The 20,444-nt window shown below is 30.9% G+C and overlaps 1 protein-coding gene across 1 annotated transcript; it reads left to right on the top strand.

The window, feature by feature from the left end:
* Nucleotides 1-62: 62 nt before the first annotated feature.
* On the top strand, nt 63-18,483 carry LOC139520317 (hepatocyte growth factor receptor-like). Its single transcript, XM_071312853.1, has 18 exons — nt 63-324; nt 871-999; nt 1,930-2,097; nt 2,691-2,827; nt 3,346-3,478; nt 3,896-4,032; nt 5,265-5,483; nt 6,022-6,115; nt 7,688-7,918; nt 9,035-9,184; nt 10,204-10,459; nt 11,014-11,145; nt 11,773-11,856; nt 13,290-13,468; nt 14,705-14,814; nt 15,730-15,889; nt 16,906-17,042; nt 17,745-18,483. The coding sequence occupies exons 1-18, from the start codon at nt 175-177 to the stop codon at nt 17,845-17,847; spliced, it is 2,709 nt and encodes a 902-aa protein (XP_071168954.1). The 5' UTR covers nt 63-174; the 3' UTR covers nt 17,848-18,483.
* Nucleotides 18,484-20,444: the final 1,961 nt, after the last annotated feature.

Below are 20,444 nucleotides of genomic sequence, written 5' to 3'. Positions count from 1 at the left end.
TATGCATCCATTTATTAACCTTCTTCTTAGTTTTTATACTGGAAGGTATAATGAACAGATAATTATGCAGAATAATACATTTTCATTTAATCACGGAACAGTGTTTTCCCAAACGTTTCATTGATTAAAAACACTTTGTAAAACATTGTAACATTATGTACACAGACGAGGATAATGAAATTTGGAATCGAGGCTCGTGGTGACGGTTTCAGTAATACATTCATTTATCAGATTTCCAATGAATTGTTAACCTCTATTCTGCCATGGAGGAATAGTTCTGCCGACATTATCCTTGCTGGAAGTAATACTGGATTTTTAAGAAAGGTACATGACTTTTGCTATAACATAATAAAATATCTAGTATCATGAGTATTCCAGAGCTGACCGTATGAGAATGGATATTCAGTTTTCAAGTAACTACAGTTGCTATGGATTTTTTGGCAAACATATACATTTAAGATAGGCAAAAGATATTATTGGATATTCTTACTCGTAAGTCAAAGACAACGCCATAGCAAAACACGAATGTCAGCAGTATTATGTCTAGTTCTTAAACACCGAATTGGGACAGCACAAGACTCGTTATTGACGCTCGAATTAAACATACATTACACCAAATTGATCAGAAGAGCGTTGGCGAGCGTTGAAAACTAAAAAAGCTCCACAAATAGGCCAACTGTTGTGAATGTCTTTCGAGGATAAAGGGGGAGGGGGAATTAGAACTTCCGTTAAACAAGTGAAAAAATATTTATTTCAATGTTCTTATTAAATCCTGCTGCAAGACAACAAATAAAACTTTAAATATATCAATTAACATATGATGATTGCAATCGCCATAAAAAAGAAATATATATTCCTGTATTTTTTAAGATACTGGTTACATCGACAAAGGGTAGATCGTACGTCAAATTTGACGTAAGTGGTGACAGAAATATTCCAGTTGCTAATGAAATGGTTCTAGATACACACAGTAATCTCTACATTTTGTCAGGAAACAGGGTAACTATTATGTGTTTAATTTGAAATAGTTTATCACCATAATAGGATTTTTAAACTAGTAGATTGCTGAATAATTTAATGTAACGCGTCTTCTGATTGGCTGACGTTATTTTGTTGTCATCCCATAGACACAATTAAGTCATATGACCGTGACGCAATCAACGTTTTTTCATGGTTTTCTACCGTGTAAAATTGAATTTAAATTTAAATTACTAGATTTTTTTCCCTGTCTATTCGAAATAACCAAAAAAAAAAATGTGGTGCACACTGTTAAATAACCCGCTACGCGCGTTATTAAGTGTGCACCATTTTTGTTTGTGTTATTTTTTCATAGACAGAAAAAATATGATCAAATATTACAATCTTTCCTTAAATGTAATAATTATAAATTATCCATTAGGAATGATATTCTAATTTTTTATCAACAAATGCAATAGACAACAAAACATAATAAATCAAAAAAATATATTCGGGTGCAGTTATTATACGCTGCGTTTAAGACCATTTAATGACCTTCAGCTCAGGGTCTGGTTTCTGTCTCTTTGACCCGTTTTCTTTCTCAATTCTCCAATTCAAGTGGGTAAAACTTTAAGAGGTGGTGTCAGTCTTAATATATTTCACAAAAAGATTGACATACAACGAGACAAAAAGGAACCGAAAGTGTTGGCAGATTGGAAAGGATATCAAAAACCAGCGGTTGCTATAAAATATTTAAAAAGTACTTGTAAAAGTGTAAAACAAATATACCGTACTTCATTAAGGTTTAATATCTGATTAAATCAAACGTTATCACCAAACAGAACAAGTGGAAAATAAATTAACAATGTATTCCAATTTTGGCACAGAATATGCATTGAAGCACTAAAACTTCATGATTTTAGAATTCCGGTCCGGTGTTGAAGGTTCTTTATGCTTTAATGTTTTTTCAAGGTCACAAAATTGTCAATGACGTCATGTCAACTACACAAGACGTGTGGAGAATGTGTAACCAGTCATGATCCACTTGGATGCGGATGGTGTTTCGATCATTGTACTACAAAAACCAATTGTCAACACAATATATGGCATACTGATTCATGTCCGCCATTTGTTCTGGGTGTATGTTATGGTTTATATATTAGTAAATCCTCAAATTAACAGCATTTAGACTCAACGATGAATCTTCCTACACATGTTTGTTTCCTTATAAACTTTTATGAGAAATATAAATAACATCTCGAATGCGTCGACACTGGCTGTTTAGTTATACATTTTGTTTATTTCAGCTAATTATCTTTTTTAACCATGGCTGCAAACTCCTTAAGCAAATGATGATAAACTCAACATGTTGAGGCCTTGGTAATAAAAATGAAAGACTGTAATGTAACAATACCTGTCATATACATAAAAATACCAAAGCCAATGGAATACCACTGTATACGCTGTTTCCTTTTCTATATATCAAAGTCACAACAAAGCCTTCAACTTGGAACAACATATCACTATAGATTCAAGACAATGCTTGTAGGCAAGCATACATAATGTCCTTTAATTAGCCTGTAAATAAACAAAGTAACACAAAATGCATATTTAAGTACAACTGTAGCTTATTTTATGCATATTTGAGGACTGTTGTTTTTCTATTCGTCTTTTCATCTTTGATATTGAAAATGATAATATGTTTGTGTGACAGTGGTCATTCTTCTTTCTAGATAAGCCCAGCGAATGGACCGCTGGAAGGATCAACAAAATTAACTATTGCAGGCGAGAACTTCGGTTCGATAATAAACAATGCTACTGTATCGATTGGAGTTGCATCATGTTTGATCAAAAATATTAATGATACAAGGTACACTTTAATTATCTTCCTTTTAAGTGTTCATGTTATATTACATACGAGAAGATCGAGTAGAGGGAGCATTAACATCACTGAAACTTATGTTATTTATTCAAATGCAAATTCTCTTTTGAAAGCTGCATTATTATTCTTATTAGAAAGCATTACTGAATTAGATAATTGCAAACATCTTAAAGGATACAAAAAGCTATTATCACTACACAGAGGTCAAAATCTATACTTGATTTGATTATCCAGAACCGCAGTCATATTTGTGAAAGTTCATTGGGATAAGTTTCGGTTGAGTTTATATCTGTATATCATTGAATGAAATAAGGACATTTCTGCAACTTAACATTTTATATTGTTTGCCAGTTTATCTGAAAACATAGATTGAACAATTTTTGACTTTGTATAAAATCTTTACGTATGAAAATAATTGAGAAACAGGATTGAATAGGAAAACTTTTTTAACACATTTTAATTTTCTATATTTTTTATAATGTTCTGTTCCCTTTATTCACTCACAGAATAACGTGTCTGACAAGTAGAGTAGTAGTGCCTGTCTCTACAGCTGTAAAAGTGAGCGTGACTGATTCGACCTCAAAAACCTATAGAATTCATGGAATATCGGAACAAGTGGACATATTATTTGAATATACGGTATGTGGGAGTACTAAAACTGATGCTCATGACACTGTTCTTTATTTACATATAAATCATTTTCGTTTTTCTTTTTGATAGAAGGGCTTTGTTTTTTTTTTGAATCGATTGCTTTTTCCGTTTTACAATACCCATAACTTCTTGAATAATATGAAATACCATTGATGCTAAATCTACCTATTTGTGAACATACTGTTCTTAATCATTTCAAAACCCCTAAAATACTAAGGTTTTCCTTCCCGAGGAATGAATGCTGTGCTCATCAAGCGCACCAGATGGTCGGTTTACACAAAAACCCGTTAAATGCGCATTTAATCGGTATATCTAATTAATTTCTATTTCTGATTCGTCGACTCCATTTTTTAAAATAAATATTTAACTTTAATTCTCTTGATTATAAATTGCATACTTTTTCAGCAATCTAGTATTATGAGTATCTTCCCAATGAAGGGACCAATATCCGGCAGCACAATGCTAACTATCTCGGGCGATAAGTTTGAAATTGGCTCCAATCTTTCTGTGAAGATTGGTAAGGTGCTGTGTGATATTCAATCGTAAGTATTTTTGTTTTTCTTTACAATGTATAACAGAATGATAAATTGGGACAGTTGGCAAATATGACTTTGATGAATTTAACTAATTCTCAAGTTGATGTCCATTTCAATTTTATTTTGTGTAACCTATGTAAGAACGCAGTTGAATTTGAACTACATTTTCTTTTAAATTGTCCTGTTCTTAAAGATACATCATCTCAATAGCTGTCTAACCTGAATTATAAATTCAAAATTTTCAAAGTCATCTGGCATGTCTGATGAAGGGAAAATTGTTTTGTTTCTTTCATTTGAAGTTTTTTTATCACTTCAATCTTATCTAAACTATTGCACTCACTTTTGTAGAACGAATGAAACTTCCAGAAAACATTAAGGTAGTTTAAAAAGCTATAAAAGTATAATAAAATCGGTCAAGAGTTGTCTCGCATAGGCATAGGTCTATAAGTTGATTAAGAAATGTAATTTCTCCAAGTCGCAGTGGCTTCCAAAAGACATAATGTTTTGTCAATAACATTGTTTATAACTTTATTACTTTAAATGTACATACATGTTTTTATTTAAGTTTACTTAAAACTTCAAATCATTTTAATCATTCTAATCATCACTGTGCTTTATTATCTTATTCATTTGATGTCATAGGTAAACTTTTGGGCACCATGATTGGTTAATAAAATATTTTGTATCTTTTATTGCCTAGCGTTATTTTCATCGCAATTATACATTCATGGCTTTTAGATATTAAGTTCGAGCCTCCTGCTGGATCTTTCTTTTTTAAGAAAAGCGCTTGAAACGCACACAAATTACTGAAAGTGATATTATTTTAAACTTTTTAGATGATTATTTGTCATTGAATTATGGCTTCAAACTTGTTGCATCTGATGATTAATCGTAATAAATATTTGCATTTTTAATGATATAAGAACCCGAAAACCAAACTGAATTTAACAATATCTTTTGCTTAAGTAGGTTCTTTGTATTCAAGATTTAATGTTAACACGTACAAACGGCACAAGCCTTACAAACCTATCGCGTCAAAATACTGGTTAGTTTATTATCGTTTTAATTTTTAACAACAAAAATTACGAATTGAATTTAAGAAACCTTTTTATTTTTGATTTGAGTTTAAATAACATTTATTATGGCATCTCAATGAGATATCATGTAATTGTTATATGACAATTTAAAGTTGAATATCTAGCAACAAGAGTAATCATTAAAGGCATTTTATATTTTAGGAAAAACAACACAGAAATTGTGTGCCTCACACAGTCTTGTGGAAGATGTATACAAGCGTTTGAAGGAGACAATCTTGAAATGACTCATTGTAAATACAGTGGAGATATTGTGGTGGCTATTGATGGCACATCATACCAGCCGTTAGAAAACAATACATTTTGTTATATGCCAAACCCAAAGATTATTCAGCAACCGTCACGAAATAGTACTATTATAAGGTATTTTTTTAATCAAGATTATGTTTAAAATGACTGACAAGGAAATAAAAGGGAACCTCGTAGTCGTCAGAACCTGAAATAAAAAAATATGTTGTCAATGAAACTTAAAGACCGGATGGTACAATGCTACAATTTTAAACGAAATACAACAAACGATATGTATAAAGCATTTGATGGCAGAGACAATAAGAAACACGTGTTTTCAATTTCATTCCTTTTGAGGTCTTGAAAGTTATGTTAAGGTGCCTGGCAAGGTTAAGCGACATGAGTTTAGAGTCAGAGATGAAATTTTAAACATTACAAAATGCATTTGCATTCTAAGAAAAACATAAGCATCGACAATCTATCGTTTGTTATTGGTGAAATACATATATCAAAAGAAATCCAGCGAAAAAGACAAATGCTGCATTCGACGACAAAAAGAAACTTTAAATTATATTTCTAATTTCCCATTGACGTTAAATATATAAATAAAAAGAAGAAGATTGTTTTCCGTTGTAAAATTATGCTTTAAGGTGTCAAACAACATTTCTTTCAGTGGAGGTTTAAACATTGAATTTTTTGGAAACTGGTTTGATTCTGTTACCAACCACGGTATTATGATAAGTGTGGGTGATGTTCGTATTGGTTCAGTAAGTTTAATTAAAACATTAATAAATTCATATTCTCTCTAAATAAAAAATAATAAAGGCCGTGATGGAAAGTTGGGTATTTAGCATGTAAAGTTATTGTGTTATTCGACAAAAGTCATTTATGCGTAAATATTTTTGGTTGGATTCAAATGTACATTTCTAAACATTTTCTTATAATCCTCATAAATGTTTTGGAGAGAAAACTGATTTTACTGCCTCTTGTATGTAGCATGAATGTTTGCAAAGCGCTACTCTTGTAAGCACATTTTGTTCAATCATACAAGTTTAATTACTTTCAATTGTTAAGATGGAGCAAAATATCATAATAAAAAAAAAATAATTACAAAGATTTCAACCAATGACAAGTAAAAGGTCTAATCACAAATGTAATCTGATGTTCAGTAGTCGTTTGTGATGCAGTTCATAAGTGTTTCTCGTTGGTTTCCCCGTTTGAATGGTTTTACACTTATCATTTTTTGGACCTTTTATAGTTTGCCGTTCGGTGTGGGCCAATGTTTCGTTCCGTACTTTGATCTATTATATTTTACTTGTATAGATTGTGACTTGGACGGGGAGTTGTCTCATTGGCACTCATACCACATCTTCCTTACATCTATTCCAATTGTAACAGTTTTGTTAAGATAGTATGATTTGTAGAGCATTTGCCATTCGTAACTCACATATCTTGTGATGGACGATAATTATTAAGTACTTAAAGAAAACTTCTCTTTATTTCTATCTAGAGCAGCAAGTCACTGATTTTATGGCTTTAATTTGAAAAATCTGGTCATTTCGTGCTGTAAGATTTTTGTTATTTACATAAACTTATCGTATTTAACAACATTTTCAACACACTCGTTTCTCATATGGGGCCACTTTTGATTTATTGTGGAATGCGGAGAGAATCCCAAACGTCCGTAAAATTTATCCAAACTTAATCAATCATGATCGATCCTTATGCAAATAAAATTCACAACCTTCGAACATTACTCAATGGAAGCTGATTTACAAATCGTGTGAATTGTTGTAAATATTTGAATATTGGCTTCCTAGGTAACACCTATATTGAAAATAAACAATATGATTTGTTATATATTTACAGTTTTGAACATATATAGAATTTCTTAGCATAACAAATGATATTTTTGTTTACTGTATATAAAGTCATTTCACTATATTCCACTGGGTCTTCAAATTTTAGTAACTGAACATTTATGTATTTATGAACTGAAAGAGTATACAACTAGGTTTATTTTCCTACAAGTATTCTTAGATCTATATCATATGATTTCATTTTGTCTTTTGGTATTTTTATGTATGCTTCATTTCAATCGAAAGAGTAAAGTCAGCTAACACTGACTTTAATGGTGTGTAATTACAATTTGTATTGTGATTTGACATCACTGTTTGGTATACATGTGTTAGAATAACACTAAAACGTGTTTAAACCACCATTTTTGTGAGAGACCATAATCAGGAGTCTTTAAATATAATGGTTGGTGTTGGTTGTCTTAATTCTGATTGTCTCGCAACAAAGGGGAAATAACTATATTTGATAAATATTCATTCCAGTCTTGTACAATGAAACATTCCGGATCACTGTTAGTGTGTTCTACTCCAGATTTGAAATCCGAATTGAACAAATCTTCAGAGGTTATCGAGGGACGAATGAGTGTAATGTTAGATAACAATCCAGTCAAACCAACCAAACTCATGATTTATCCTGACCCAGAATTAGACTACCTGGATATAGACACTCAACTGAAAGATATTGAATTGAAGGACACACTTTTACAACTAAAGGTAAATAAAACTCATGAAGTTTATATAAATTGTTATGCTATAGACGTGCGTTTCGTCTTTATAATAAATGATTAGTGGCGTCCAAATCAATAACACTGAAATTTAAAATACCGAAAAATTAGCAATATATGGCAAAAGTAATATATGCATACAATATGGAAACTGTAACGTTTGCCAACATTTAGTGAACAGAAGTAAATCTGTAAAACGCATGACCGATGAGTTATATGTCATGTCAACCAATGACGTTACTTTATGTTCATTCTGTTGTATGAACTAGCAGATTATCCATCTAGTCCTTTAGATTCTAAAGAGGTAAATTGGGTACATCTGAAGAAAATGCACGTTAAGAGGATCACGTGAACAGCTTAGTAAATTTGTTTGTAGGGTAGAGTTTCTTTTTGTAAAATTTATATTTATGAATATATCAATGATCATTCATGTAAACATAGAAATGTTAACTACTATGCTAGTCATACCTCATTTACATCGACCCAGTGATAAAGAATAAACTCATCTTATAGCAACAGGTGTTATTTGTCACTCCCAGTGTTTTTGTGGGTTTTATGTTGATAAGTCTTTATTTTTTTAAGTTGTTTTTTGTGACCTGTCCTTTATTTTGCTTGTCTTTTTCGTTTCAGTTATAAAATTGTCAGTTTTTATTAGACTGATAAGTTTGTATGTTCCTTTGATATCGTTCGCTTCTCTCTTATACATTAAAAAAGGAAATAATCAGAAACGTTTTGATGTGGAAACATTGGAAATATATCAATGTTCATTGTAAAGGCTTGTTCGCATGTTCTTTCTTTTTGTTGCAGACAGATTAGATGACTACTATGCATTTATTATCACTCCTGTTTGACTCTCCCTTTGGTATCTGTCGTCCCTCTTTTATCTGTTCGGTTTGCTATAGTTTTCATATCACACAATACTTCTTTATAGGAAAATATCGTTTTTGAATGTGACTGAAACACAAAATTAAAAAACAAAGGATATGATGTATTCATTCATGACAGTCACAGTAAGGCCATCAACGCCTAGTCGGATAAAAACAGTAATACAAGAAACAGGTTCTTAAGTTTGAGTATATGTATATCATAACATATTTGTTTGCAGGGACGATATCTGAATTCTGCAGCAAGAGGGGAAGATTATAAAATAAAAATAAACGGATCAAGTTGTCCTGTTATGGATCTCCATCAAAGTTATCTGATATGTAACCTTTCTAACACAGTTCATATCAAAGATGTACCTTTACTTGTCGAGGTAAATAGTTTTTCAAACATAATTTCCTGAATAAAAATTACTGTTGATTTCCTAAAAAAAAAAATTAAACGCATATCCTCCTATACGAAGGTTCGTGAATAGGCGGTAGAAAATTAAATAATTAATAAGGTGATGTGTAATTGCCATGCCGTTTAGACTTTGTTAAAGACGGTGACCTATAGGTGGTAATTTTTATGTCATTCGGTTTCTAGTGGAGAGTTGTCTTATTGGCAATCATACCAAATCTTTTTTTATATCATATACACAATACTAACGTGAGTTAGAGCAACAACTGATAGCGTAAGACCTTCAACGCTGAGTAAAACTTTTTGTTTAAAGTGAGGTTTGCAATGTCCAATTATAAAAAAATGTTGAGCAAGAAAAAAAATACTCGGGCATATCCATGAATTACAGATACACATATACGTGAAAGAAGTTGAGATAATTAAGAGCGCTCCACCATCCTATTCTTGAGTGTAGTTCAAAGTTGTGATTTCATAAAAACTGGACATTTGCTAAACATCTATCTCGAAAGATTTCCTTTTTTGCTTCCATAAATGTATTTAACATAATCAACAGAAAACCTGCAACTGCTTTGATAACATGAATGAGAGACACCTGTTATGATATGCAACAAACCAAAATAGTTTGTTGACATGTATTTCTTTAGTTCAAAGTCGTATAGCAAGTATGTGTACTGTAGTATTGTAAATTGAGCGAAAGGTTATTTTAACTTTTTCAGAAAATTAATACTTTTTTAAGGCGAATTGAGGATATGTCTTTTACTTGATAGAATGAACGCGATGTTTATGGTTTAAAAAAAACCCACAACATTTCATTATAAATGATGAAACTTTGATAATAAAAATGCAAATAAAACAATGTATTTTACTGAAATGAATAAAAACAGATTTGGTGTTAAGTCTACCTCAGTGTTATATTTACTTATACATCAAGTTAAACCTTCAATCATTATGTTAATATTTTGTTATTGAACTTTTATTTGTTTTACTGTAAAGGTATCTGTTGGTCATAACTGGAAGACGGTTTTAGGGAACATGAGGTTTTTCCATGTAGAATATCGCAAGAACCAAATACATGTCCGACTTGCAGCAATGTGTTTGGGGACTTTTGCTGTTTTGATTTTATGTCTTGTATTTGTCATGCAGAAGAAACACTTAGGAGTGTTTAGAAAGAAAGCAACTGAAGAGTTTTCTGTTGTGTACCTCAATAGCACAGAAACAAGAGGCCTTATGGATCCACCAACTGATACAGGTAGTTGGATGTTTTGTTTATACCCTTTTGTTGAGGCTTCTGTGGTTTAATGCGGACACTAGTTTTCTGCAGAATCAGCATATTTGTGATATTGTTATTATATTCGGAAATTGCAACTGGAGTGTATCACTGAAAAGTTAAACTCGCATTTAAAATATTCAAATTTAAAATCATTATGTTTATTGCTTTTTAGATAGTAAATAAAGTATTTTCATTTTTTAGCAACAGTATAAAACAATTCACGCATAATTTTCGGGATTTACCATATTTTCAAACAAAAACGAACTCAAAAAATGATTTTCTCAAATTCGTTTCGAGCCCCCTAGAATGAATATCTTCTAATCCTAATTCAGGTACACTGGAAGATACATTTGATATTTGTAATATTGCGTTTTTAATCGATAAATGTTGAAAACAAAAACAACTGAATTTATATTAACTCATTATAAGAATTCAGAGAAAACTTGCAATTGTTTATTTTCGTGGAACATGTAAGGTAGATGTCGTACAATCACATTTGTTTGTCAAACAGAATAAAAAACAAAGCCTTTCAGAGCTGGTTGTTGAAGGAGCTACCTGGGATCCTAAGCCAGGATTTGACGCTATTGAAATTGTTGACATGCTGAAGCAGCAAAATATCTTCATTGAACGCGATTTGGTTAGACTTGGGCAAGATATTGGCCATGGTGAGTATATAATAATATTCAAATTAATGATTTTTGAAGAAAAAAAACATCTACAAAGACTACAGGTCTAAATCAACGCAAGTTTATACGATACTGAATGATTTGTTTTAAGAATGGAAAATCAAAAATTCCTCGTGTGCTTTGAAAACATACCCCAACAAGGTTGTTTAAAAAACAACTGAAGTCGTTTCTTCACACGTTATATGGTGCATTGGTTAACAAAAGTAAAAGGTTTTTACAATTAACGTCTAAAATTCCTTTTAATCACTCTCGTCCATCGCTATTTATCAATCATGTTAATCATATTTCAAATAATTCATGCATTAATCGCAATGGTCATACATGCTCATATGTAGTAGGCAATGCACGCTGTTGATGCACTTTGCTCGATACAGAGCTCCCTCTACCCCAACATTTCTCCTTGTCCTTTTTATGGTATTATGAATATACTCGTCATAGATACGTATACCAAACAATAAAAAAGGCCAAATAAAAAAAATGCATTCGCATTTGATAAGTGAGTGACATCGGGTAAAACATTATATGAAAAAATGCTTTTGGTTGTTATAAAGATATTTATAAGCCAATATTTCGATCTAATGAGTTATGAAATACTTTTTTATGCAGGAAATTTTGGATGTGTTTACCAGGGGTATCTGAGATCAATGGAAGAAAGGGATGAACAACTTGTTGCCGTCAAAACTGTTCTTAGTAAGTAAAAACAATTATGACAAGTCATTTTTTTGTACATTAATTCGACCGTTAGTTTTCTCGTTTGAAATGTTTTACATTTGTGAATTCTGGAGGTTGTATAGTTGACAATGTATGTGGTATAGGCTTTGCTCATTTTTTAATTCCGTTCGGTGATCGAAAGCTGTTTATGTCTGAGTGTGTCTTGTGTTCTCTTGTTGAGAGTTTTCTCATTGGCAACCATACCACTTCTTTCTCTTTTTGGTAAAACTAAAAGTCTATTCATTTCAAAGTTTAATATGCTATTTTTTCATTTATAGTACAAAAAAATAAAATCACAAAAATACTGAACTAAGAGGAAAATCAATTTGAAAATTCCATAATCACATGGCAATTTCAAATAACAAAATGCACCAAAAACGAATGGACAAGAACCGTCATATTCCTGATTTTCAAATGCAGAAAATGGTGGATTAAACCTGGTTTTATAGCGCTAACCCTCTCACTTTGATTACAGTCTCATCAAATTCCGTTATATTTACATTGATGCATTAACTAAACAGACACAATAAATAAATAGTCAAAATATGGGTACATCAGTCATCATCGTATAACAATTTTAAAAAGGACAATTTAACAGAACACAAAAACATCTATCTACAAACACATTCATTGATTTGTGTGTCTGACGTTGTATAAAGATGTAATTGTTATAGAAATACAACTTCATCGAACATTTTAAGCTCTTCGTCGAAAAATGTATATTTCCACATTAAAATAAGGGAACTAGTTTTGACAAAAATAATTAAAAAGTAAAATGAACCGCGAATTAAAATATTCTTAATGTCAATTTATCTTTTTCTGTTCATATATAGTCCGTTACAACACAAGTTGATTACATTTTACCATCTGCAAATTGCCAACCATAAAAATAAATCACAACTAGTAATGTTAATTTGTTATTGATTCATTGATAAAGTGTCTGAATAAACGGATTACGTCACAACATAATTATTTTAGAATGATAGATTATCAATTCAATTTTTCACTTGTGATTCAAGTGGTAGGAAGGCATGTGCATCTACACTTTTACTTGACCCTCAAGGGCACAGTGTACTTGTATTATATTTATCCACCATTTGCAAATGGTATAGTTAATAAGAAGTATATACTTGTATAAGTATTTGTACTTCCTATATATCGAACAAAAAAGACCAACCATTCTCAACAAGGATGAGATTTTTAGTATCATCAATGTCATTTGATATATCCCTACTATATTTTTTTAATAGCAGAGGCAAGGCTTTAACTTTAAAAAAACAAATTGCACCTATTATTTAACCTAACAATGTTAGATCTGAATTTTCACACATGTAAGGTATCATACTAGTACAAATGTATTCCAAATTTAATTTCATGTATATTCAATCTAATTTGTTGCAATGCTGTTGCAGAAACAGAAGTACAGGACATAAACGCAATCGTTGATGAAGCTATGATTATGAAAGATTTCGATCATGCAAATGTGCTGTCACTGATTGGTATTTCTGTTGCCCCTGGTGAATTCCCGTTGGTTATCATTCCGTTCATGTCAAACGGGGATCTACTGTCTTATATTCGTAGCGCTGATAATGTAAGTTATAGTATATATGTTGAAATTATTGGTGTTGTGTCTATGTCCTTTTGATTGATAAAAGCTACAAGAATCCAAGAAAATATATAAATAATTGCATTGTGATTGGTAGATCGAAATATTTTATGAAGATTCATGATTTGAAAAAAAACCCTATTGTATGTTAAACTTTTCAATGAAGGCATATTCTGATATGGTTTAGAGGAGGGGGGTTGAGTTCTCACAGTCATGTCGTTTGTAATGTAAACGTTTGCATTGGTTTCTGTCTGATATATAAATGTTGTACACTATTTTGACATAAATCAATGAGCCGATTTTTCGCTTGAGTTGTTTCGAATTTTGTTAGGTCGGACCTTTTTATAACTTACTGTAAGGGTATTGGCATTGATTTGTGTTGAAGACCATATGATAACATATATTTTCTATAATCGACGAGGTAAGAACTATCTTGAAAAATTGTCTTATCAGCATTCATACCACATCTTCTTACTTTAAGTGAGGTACTAGAGTACTTAGACTATAAACATTGTTTATGGTAAATAAATCTGGTATTCTCTGGACTTGTCCCATCCATCAAATATTTTTTTTGCTTATAGTACTTCCGTTTTGATTTATTTGAATTATAAATACTTGGCCACATGGGGACTTTAATTAAAAGCCTCAGTTCATTAAAAAACATAGCAACTACTATAGTACTACAAAATTAAAAAAAAAATAAAATAAAACAAACCAGACCATATAAAAACTACGAGCAGCTACAGTAAAATGATACAAAGGGTTTACAAATGTCAAGTAAAAGAGAAGAGAAAGCTATTAAATCATACAAGTTTGATTCTAGTATAATAATTTAAAATTGTACTTTTATGTGTGTTTTATAAAAATGAAAACCTACGGATGGATATTATTAAAAAAATATTTAGAACAGTTGTGTTGTAGGACAACAGAGATCTGATAAGTTGGGTACATTATCTTTTTAAGTTCAACAAGAAATATATGTACATCTTAAATAAATACATCGGTCGAGGTTTTTTTTGGCAAAAATATGAAACCGATTTCGTGAAAATTTTCTTATCTCTATGCACAGTTCAGTAAATTTTATGTTTAAGAATTTCAATACAAAATTCGAAATATAGAATGGAAAATGAGCTGCTATCTATTTGTTTTATAAATTTTTTCTTAATTTTCTTTATTGTTTTTTTGACAAATAATTTTTAATTTGAAATATATTATTTACAGAAGCCAACAATTAAAGATTTGGTAAAATTTGGACTTGATGTTGCTAAGGGCATGGAATATCTTGGCATTATCAGATTTGTTCACAGAGATTTAGCAGCCAGAAACTGCATGTAAGAAGTACAAAACAATCTGAACTTGCCACAAGTCTGAATGTTCAACAAATTGTTTAGAATTAGATATTCTGACTGTTTTGTTTGCAACAGTAAAAGGTCATATAAATTACAAAACACATATGTTAGTCAACTTAAGGAGGTAGACCTTGGTTCAAGGAGATAACTCTTTAAATCAGTTAAGCGTTTGTAAAAGTCGAGTTCATCAATGTATTTTAAGCATTTACCTGAAATAGATTGAAAATAATCCATGTAACCTAGAAGCTTAGAATATATTTTTGAAAATGGTTGACACAAACGTTCTGATGATTTTAAGACTTATTTCCCTTAACCTAGGTCTACTTTCTTAAAACAGGGTATGCTTGACTGTATGATTTGTGGAATACCAAAGTACTTTGGTCCGCTCGTCAACACTTCGTTTTGAATTTCCTTCGGAGTTTTTTCTGGTATGTGTTTTATTTTTTTTTTTTCGTACACTCACTCAAAGTTTTAAGGAACTCTAATGAAATTCCAACTCAACATTTAGCATGTTTAGATTAACAGACGAATCATCTTTTTGATTTGTTACGTATTTTGTAATTCCGGAGTTACATGTCCTTGACTTTCAAGTTTAGTGCAGTTAGTCACATGTTGTGTATATATAACTTTAAACTTTACAAAAGAAAAAGTAAACTTATGTTTTAATTTGGTACTTTGACTGTTATATTAATAAATAAGCAAGGATGTCTTATCATGCACTAGGTCCAGTATTCTTGAATCAATTAATAACACACGTTACACACTTTACACACTGTTATTTGGAGTGTTGAATGTAAACTTGCTTTGATTTTTGAAAATATTCTTGTTATCCATACTAAAGTAAGATATTTAAGAGCGTGGCCTATCAAACACAATCACTTTTGATTTATCTCACAGGATGGATGAAAACCTTAGAGTGAAAGTGGCCGACTTTGGATTGGCTAGAGATATTTATACCAAAAACTACTATAGCAGTGATAATAAGAAAATGTTACCAGTAAAATGGATGGCTCCGGAGAGTTTAGAAAATGGGACCTATAGTACAAAATCAGATGTTGTATGTAAATTAGCTGTAACGTCATGTTTATAATATTTGTTTACAATGACGTTAAAATGATGTTTTGATAAGCACACGTTTTCCTATATCATGTATATATTAATTCGAAGCTTTTGCATATTTTTGTCATACTCTAGTCTGCATCATATGAAACTTTGCACAGCATTAGCATTGTTACCTCTTTCAAAGTTGTGAAATAGCAGTTGACCTTGCTCAATGTATTGATAGGTTACACATAAAAGATAAATTCAAACAAATGTTGAAAGAAGATAATAATAACCGATTTTGAAATTTAAAGAAGTTAATTTACTAAACATTATTTTTACGAGTCAGTCGGACAACTATGACAATGTTTAAATAAAAAAATGGTATGGGAACGCATTATAAATAAACACACACAACACCACAACATGTATACATCGATCCATGGTGTCATTTATGATCAACGTGTTCATGTTTGTTTTGATTGTTTTTTAATAGTCAACAATCGGTTTACTACGACACCATAACCCGAAAGTTGAATTGTTAATAAATGTTTTGATCAGCAGTAACAGGATAAACATTTTTCGTTCGAACTATATGGATTTGTAATCAATGTAGAAAAATATTTTAAAACGTGCGCAGAGCACTTAGTTTAATATATATAAATATAAGAAGACTGAGAAGATGTGGTATGAGTGTCAATGAGACACCTCTCAATCCAAGTCACCATTTGTAATAGTAAAACTTTATATATACATGCTTTGGTTAAATAATTCGTTTTTGATGTGTTTTGTCATTTGAATTTGCCATGTGATTATGAACTTTCCAATTGGATTTTCCTCTGAGTTCAGTATTTTTGTGATTTTACTTTTTTCCCCAACATAATAATTTAAAAGACATTGTTTATGTGAATTTAATCATTTAAATATTTTGAATATGTACAACCTTTCATTACAAATACAAATACGCAGATTAAGCACATGCATTAATAGATACATTACATTACTGTTCAACCCATTTTTTGTATATTGTAGTGGTCGTTCGGGGTAGTTATGTGGGAACTAATAACCAGAGGTTCTGCACCGTATTGCGACGTGAACAACTGGGATATGCATAAATATTTACAGTCTGGCAGGCGCCTTAAAAGAACTGATTTCTGCCCACCATCATTGTAAGTAGATACGTATATATGTATGTATGTATTTCTAAAGAATATAAATATGCATAACACAAAAAGGCGGAGATAGCGAAGATATTTGAAAACAAATTGCTTAGAAGCGAAAAAATATAAGCATGCGTAGCAACTAATGAAAATTAACAAGGGAAGACCCTCCTGCTCCCCATCCTTAAGAATATCAATGGTCATATATTTCTTTCTGAAGAATTTAACTATGAGATATACAGTCGGCTATGTTAGTGAACTTACAAAACATTAGTAAAATTTATCAACTGACAAAAAAATTGAATCCATATGAATAATTTACCTTTCTCGAAATGTCCACATCATATTCATTTGACATAACATAATCAGTTGTTTTCCTGTTTAAGACATATAAACAGTAGCGTCTAACTATCAAGCGGAATATATCATTTATACCAGCCCAGTCAGTGGTTTTTTGTCAAATGAAAGCAGAAAAAAGAATGAAATCAATTAAACAAGTTGTATAATACAAAACTTGTCTTTAAAATGTCCATAAGATTAAACAGTTTTGATATTCGAGAGGGGTACAACTACTAAGAGCTTTTTATTCGTTTCTTTGAGTGAAGTTGACACAAATAAAACGAAATATACTTATTTGATATATAAATCGTTTCGTCCTAATTTACATTTAAATACTTCATTTGCTCCGATTTTTTGTTCTCATTTAATTAGATATGACATAATGATGACATGTTGGGAATTCGACCCAGACGACAGACCAACGTTTCAGTATGTAAATCTGAGGATCACTGGATTAGTAGAACAGGAAAAATAGAAGCAAGAAATTTGGTTTGATATTATGTTGACAGTTATAAGTACTTCATTTTATTCATAGACCAGTATTTATTTCAAACTCTTTTCATTTATAAGACCAAATGAGAGAGAGAGAGAGAATATGCCCACCCATCCAGCAATACACATGACAAATGAATGGTTGGTGTTTTAAAAATGGGATAAATCTGTTTGATAAATACATTTGGAACTAAATCAGAATCGTATTATATTACAAATTGTTCAGAAAAGTACATTCGGATATAGATCTTTATATATATAATTTAATATGAAAAATTTCTTGTTTTTTGTTGAATGCAAAATTGGTGATAGACATGAGTTATACAACTATCTTCCAAATAAACATGTCTACTAGTCATTTATTATTTACTCTAAAGTTACATTAATTATTTTATTTTATTTTTATTACATTAAATTTCACTTGATTAATTTTGTATTATTTTTTTTTTTTTTATATATAATTTACTAATGTTTTTAAACCTTTTTGAATGTGTGCTCATCATTGCTCATATGTTTAACTGCTTATATTTATAACTATTTTATATATACTCAATGTTTTCTTTGATTTATTTGCATGTGTGTATTTTGATTACAAATGAAAATATAAATTTTTGCTGTTTCATAAATAATATGTACCTTGCTATTCGGTGTGAGCCAAGGCTCCAATGTTGACGCACGTAACTTGACTTATAATGGTTAAGTTTTATGAATTGTGATGTGGATGGAGAGTTGTCTCATTGGCAGTCATACCACATCTTCCTATATTTATGTATTATATAAAATTGAGAATGGAAATGGGGAATGTGCCAAAGAGACAACAACCCGACCATAGAAAAAAACAACAGCAGAAGGTCACCAACAGGTCTTCAATGTAGCGAAAAATTCCCGCACCCGGAGGCGTCCTTCAGCTGGCCCCTAAACAATATATACTAGTTAAGTGATAATGAACGCCAAACTAATTTCCAAATTGTACACAAGAAACTAGAATTAAAATAATACAAGACTAACAAAGGCCAGAGGCTCCTGACTTGGGACCGGCGCAAAAATGCGGCGGGGTTAAACATGTTTGTGAGATCTCAACCCTCCCCCTATACCTCTAGCCAATGTAGAAAAGTAAACGCATAACAATACGCACATTAAAATGTTCAAGAGAAGTCCGAGTCTGATGTCAGAAGATGTAACCAAAGAAAATAAACAAAATGACAATAATACATAAATAACAACAGACTACTAGCAGTTAACTGACATGCCAGCTCCAGACTTCAATTAAACTGACTGAAAGATTATGATTTCATCATATGAACATCAGGCACAATCCTTCCCGTTAGGGGTTTAGTATCATACCATCATAACATATATGAGAAGAACATACGAACATAGTATGAAATTCAAAACAGTGTAGCTGTGGCCATTGATTGACCCATCAAAATCATCCATTGACTGGGACAATTTACGTGAACGTTTGTCTGTAACAACCACTGTTCATGACGTACCTACGATAGACATTTAAACTGTGGGGTCACCAAAGGTTTCTTAACGCCTTTAATTATAAAATAATTCGAAAAATTAATCAGGAATAAACTTTGTGTTTTGATTTATATAATTGATATAAATCAAAATATCGTGTTATTTCTGATTAATTTTTCGAATTACTTTATTTAGGTTTTGAAAACCTTTGGTGACCCCATAGTTTAAGTTTCTTTAAAAAGTACATAGTGAGCATTGGTCGTTACATACAAACGTTCACCTAAATTGTCCCAGTCAATGAATGATTTTAATGTGTCAATCAATTGCCACAGCTACACTGTTTTGAATTTCATACTATATACTTTATATGAACATTTGCTGTGGTTTTTTTCATTTATTGGTTGCTGTCAAGTTACCTATACTATTGTATGTGCTTTTTACTACATTATATATCACTTTATTAAAGTTTTACTATGATATTTGTTAAAAATGATGATTTTCTAATTAACCATTATTTGTAAACCTATTTGAAGGTGTGCTAAAAATTATAGTTTTAACTGATTAACTTTTTTTTTTATATATGCTCAATTTTTCTTTGATTTATTTGCATGCCTGTTTTTTAATTATAGATTTGTAAATAAAGTTATACATTTTTTTATTTTTTTTGTTCATTTATTCGGATACGTTTACTGTGCATGTCACGTGTTTCTTCTTTTACTATCATCATGTACGATTTTCTTCAAACGCATTGACAAGTATTTAAACAAAGTTAACAGACAAAAAAGAAATATGAACAATTCAATATTCAAAATAAAGGGGGCATTGGAAAAGACTACGTTTTGACTAATATATGTTTAAATTACAATAGCTTTTATACATACTATGATGAAAAACCCGTTCAATGTGTATCATATTTATTAACAAAAAGTATATTTCAAATCAGACATAATGTTTGTATGATTTACGACAATGAGACAGATATACAGCGACACAAAATACCAGAAAACATGAAGATATCGATATACAAAACTCATTGATTGCAGATGATATACTCTGTTAAATTGTACCACAATCTGTAAACGCTCGAGCGGCAAACACCTTAACATATATTGT

Source organism: Mytilus edulis, chromosome 4 (genome assembly GCF_963676685.1).
Source record: "Mytilus edulis chromosome 4, xbMytEdul2.2, whole genome shotgun sequence".
NCBI lineage: Eukaryota > Metazoa > Mollusca > Bivalvia > Mytilida > Mytilidae > Mytilus > Mytilus edulis.
Note: the sequence above shows the minus strand (reverse complement) of the source record. Positions and strands in the feature narration are given on the sequence as shown.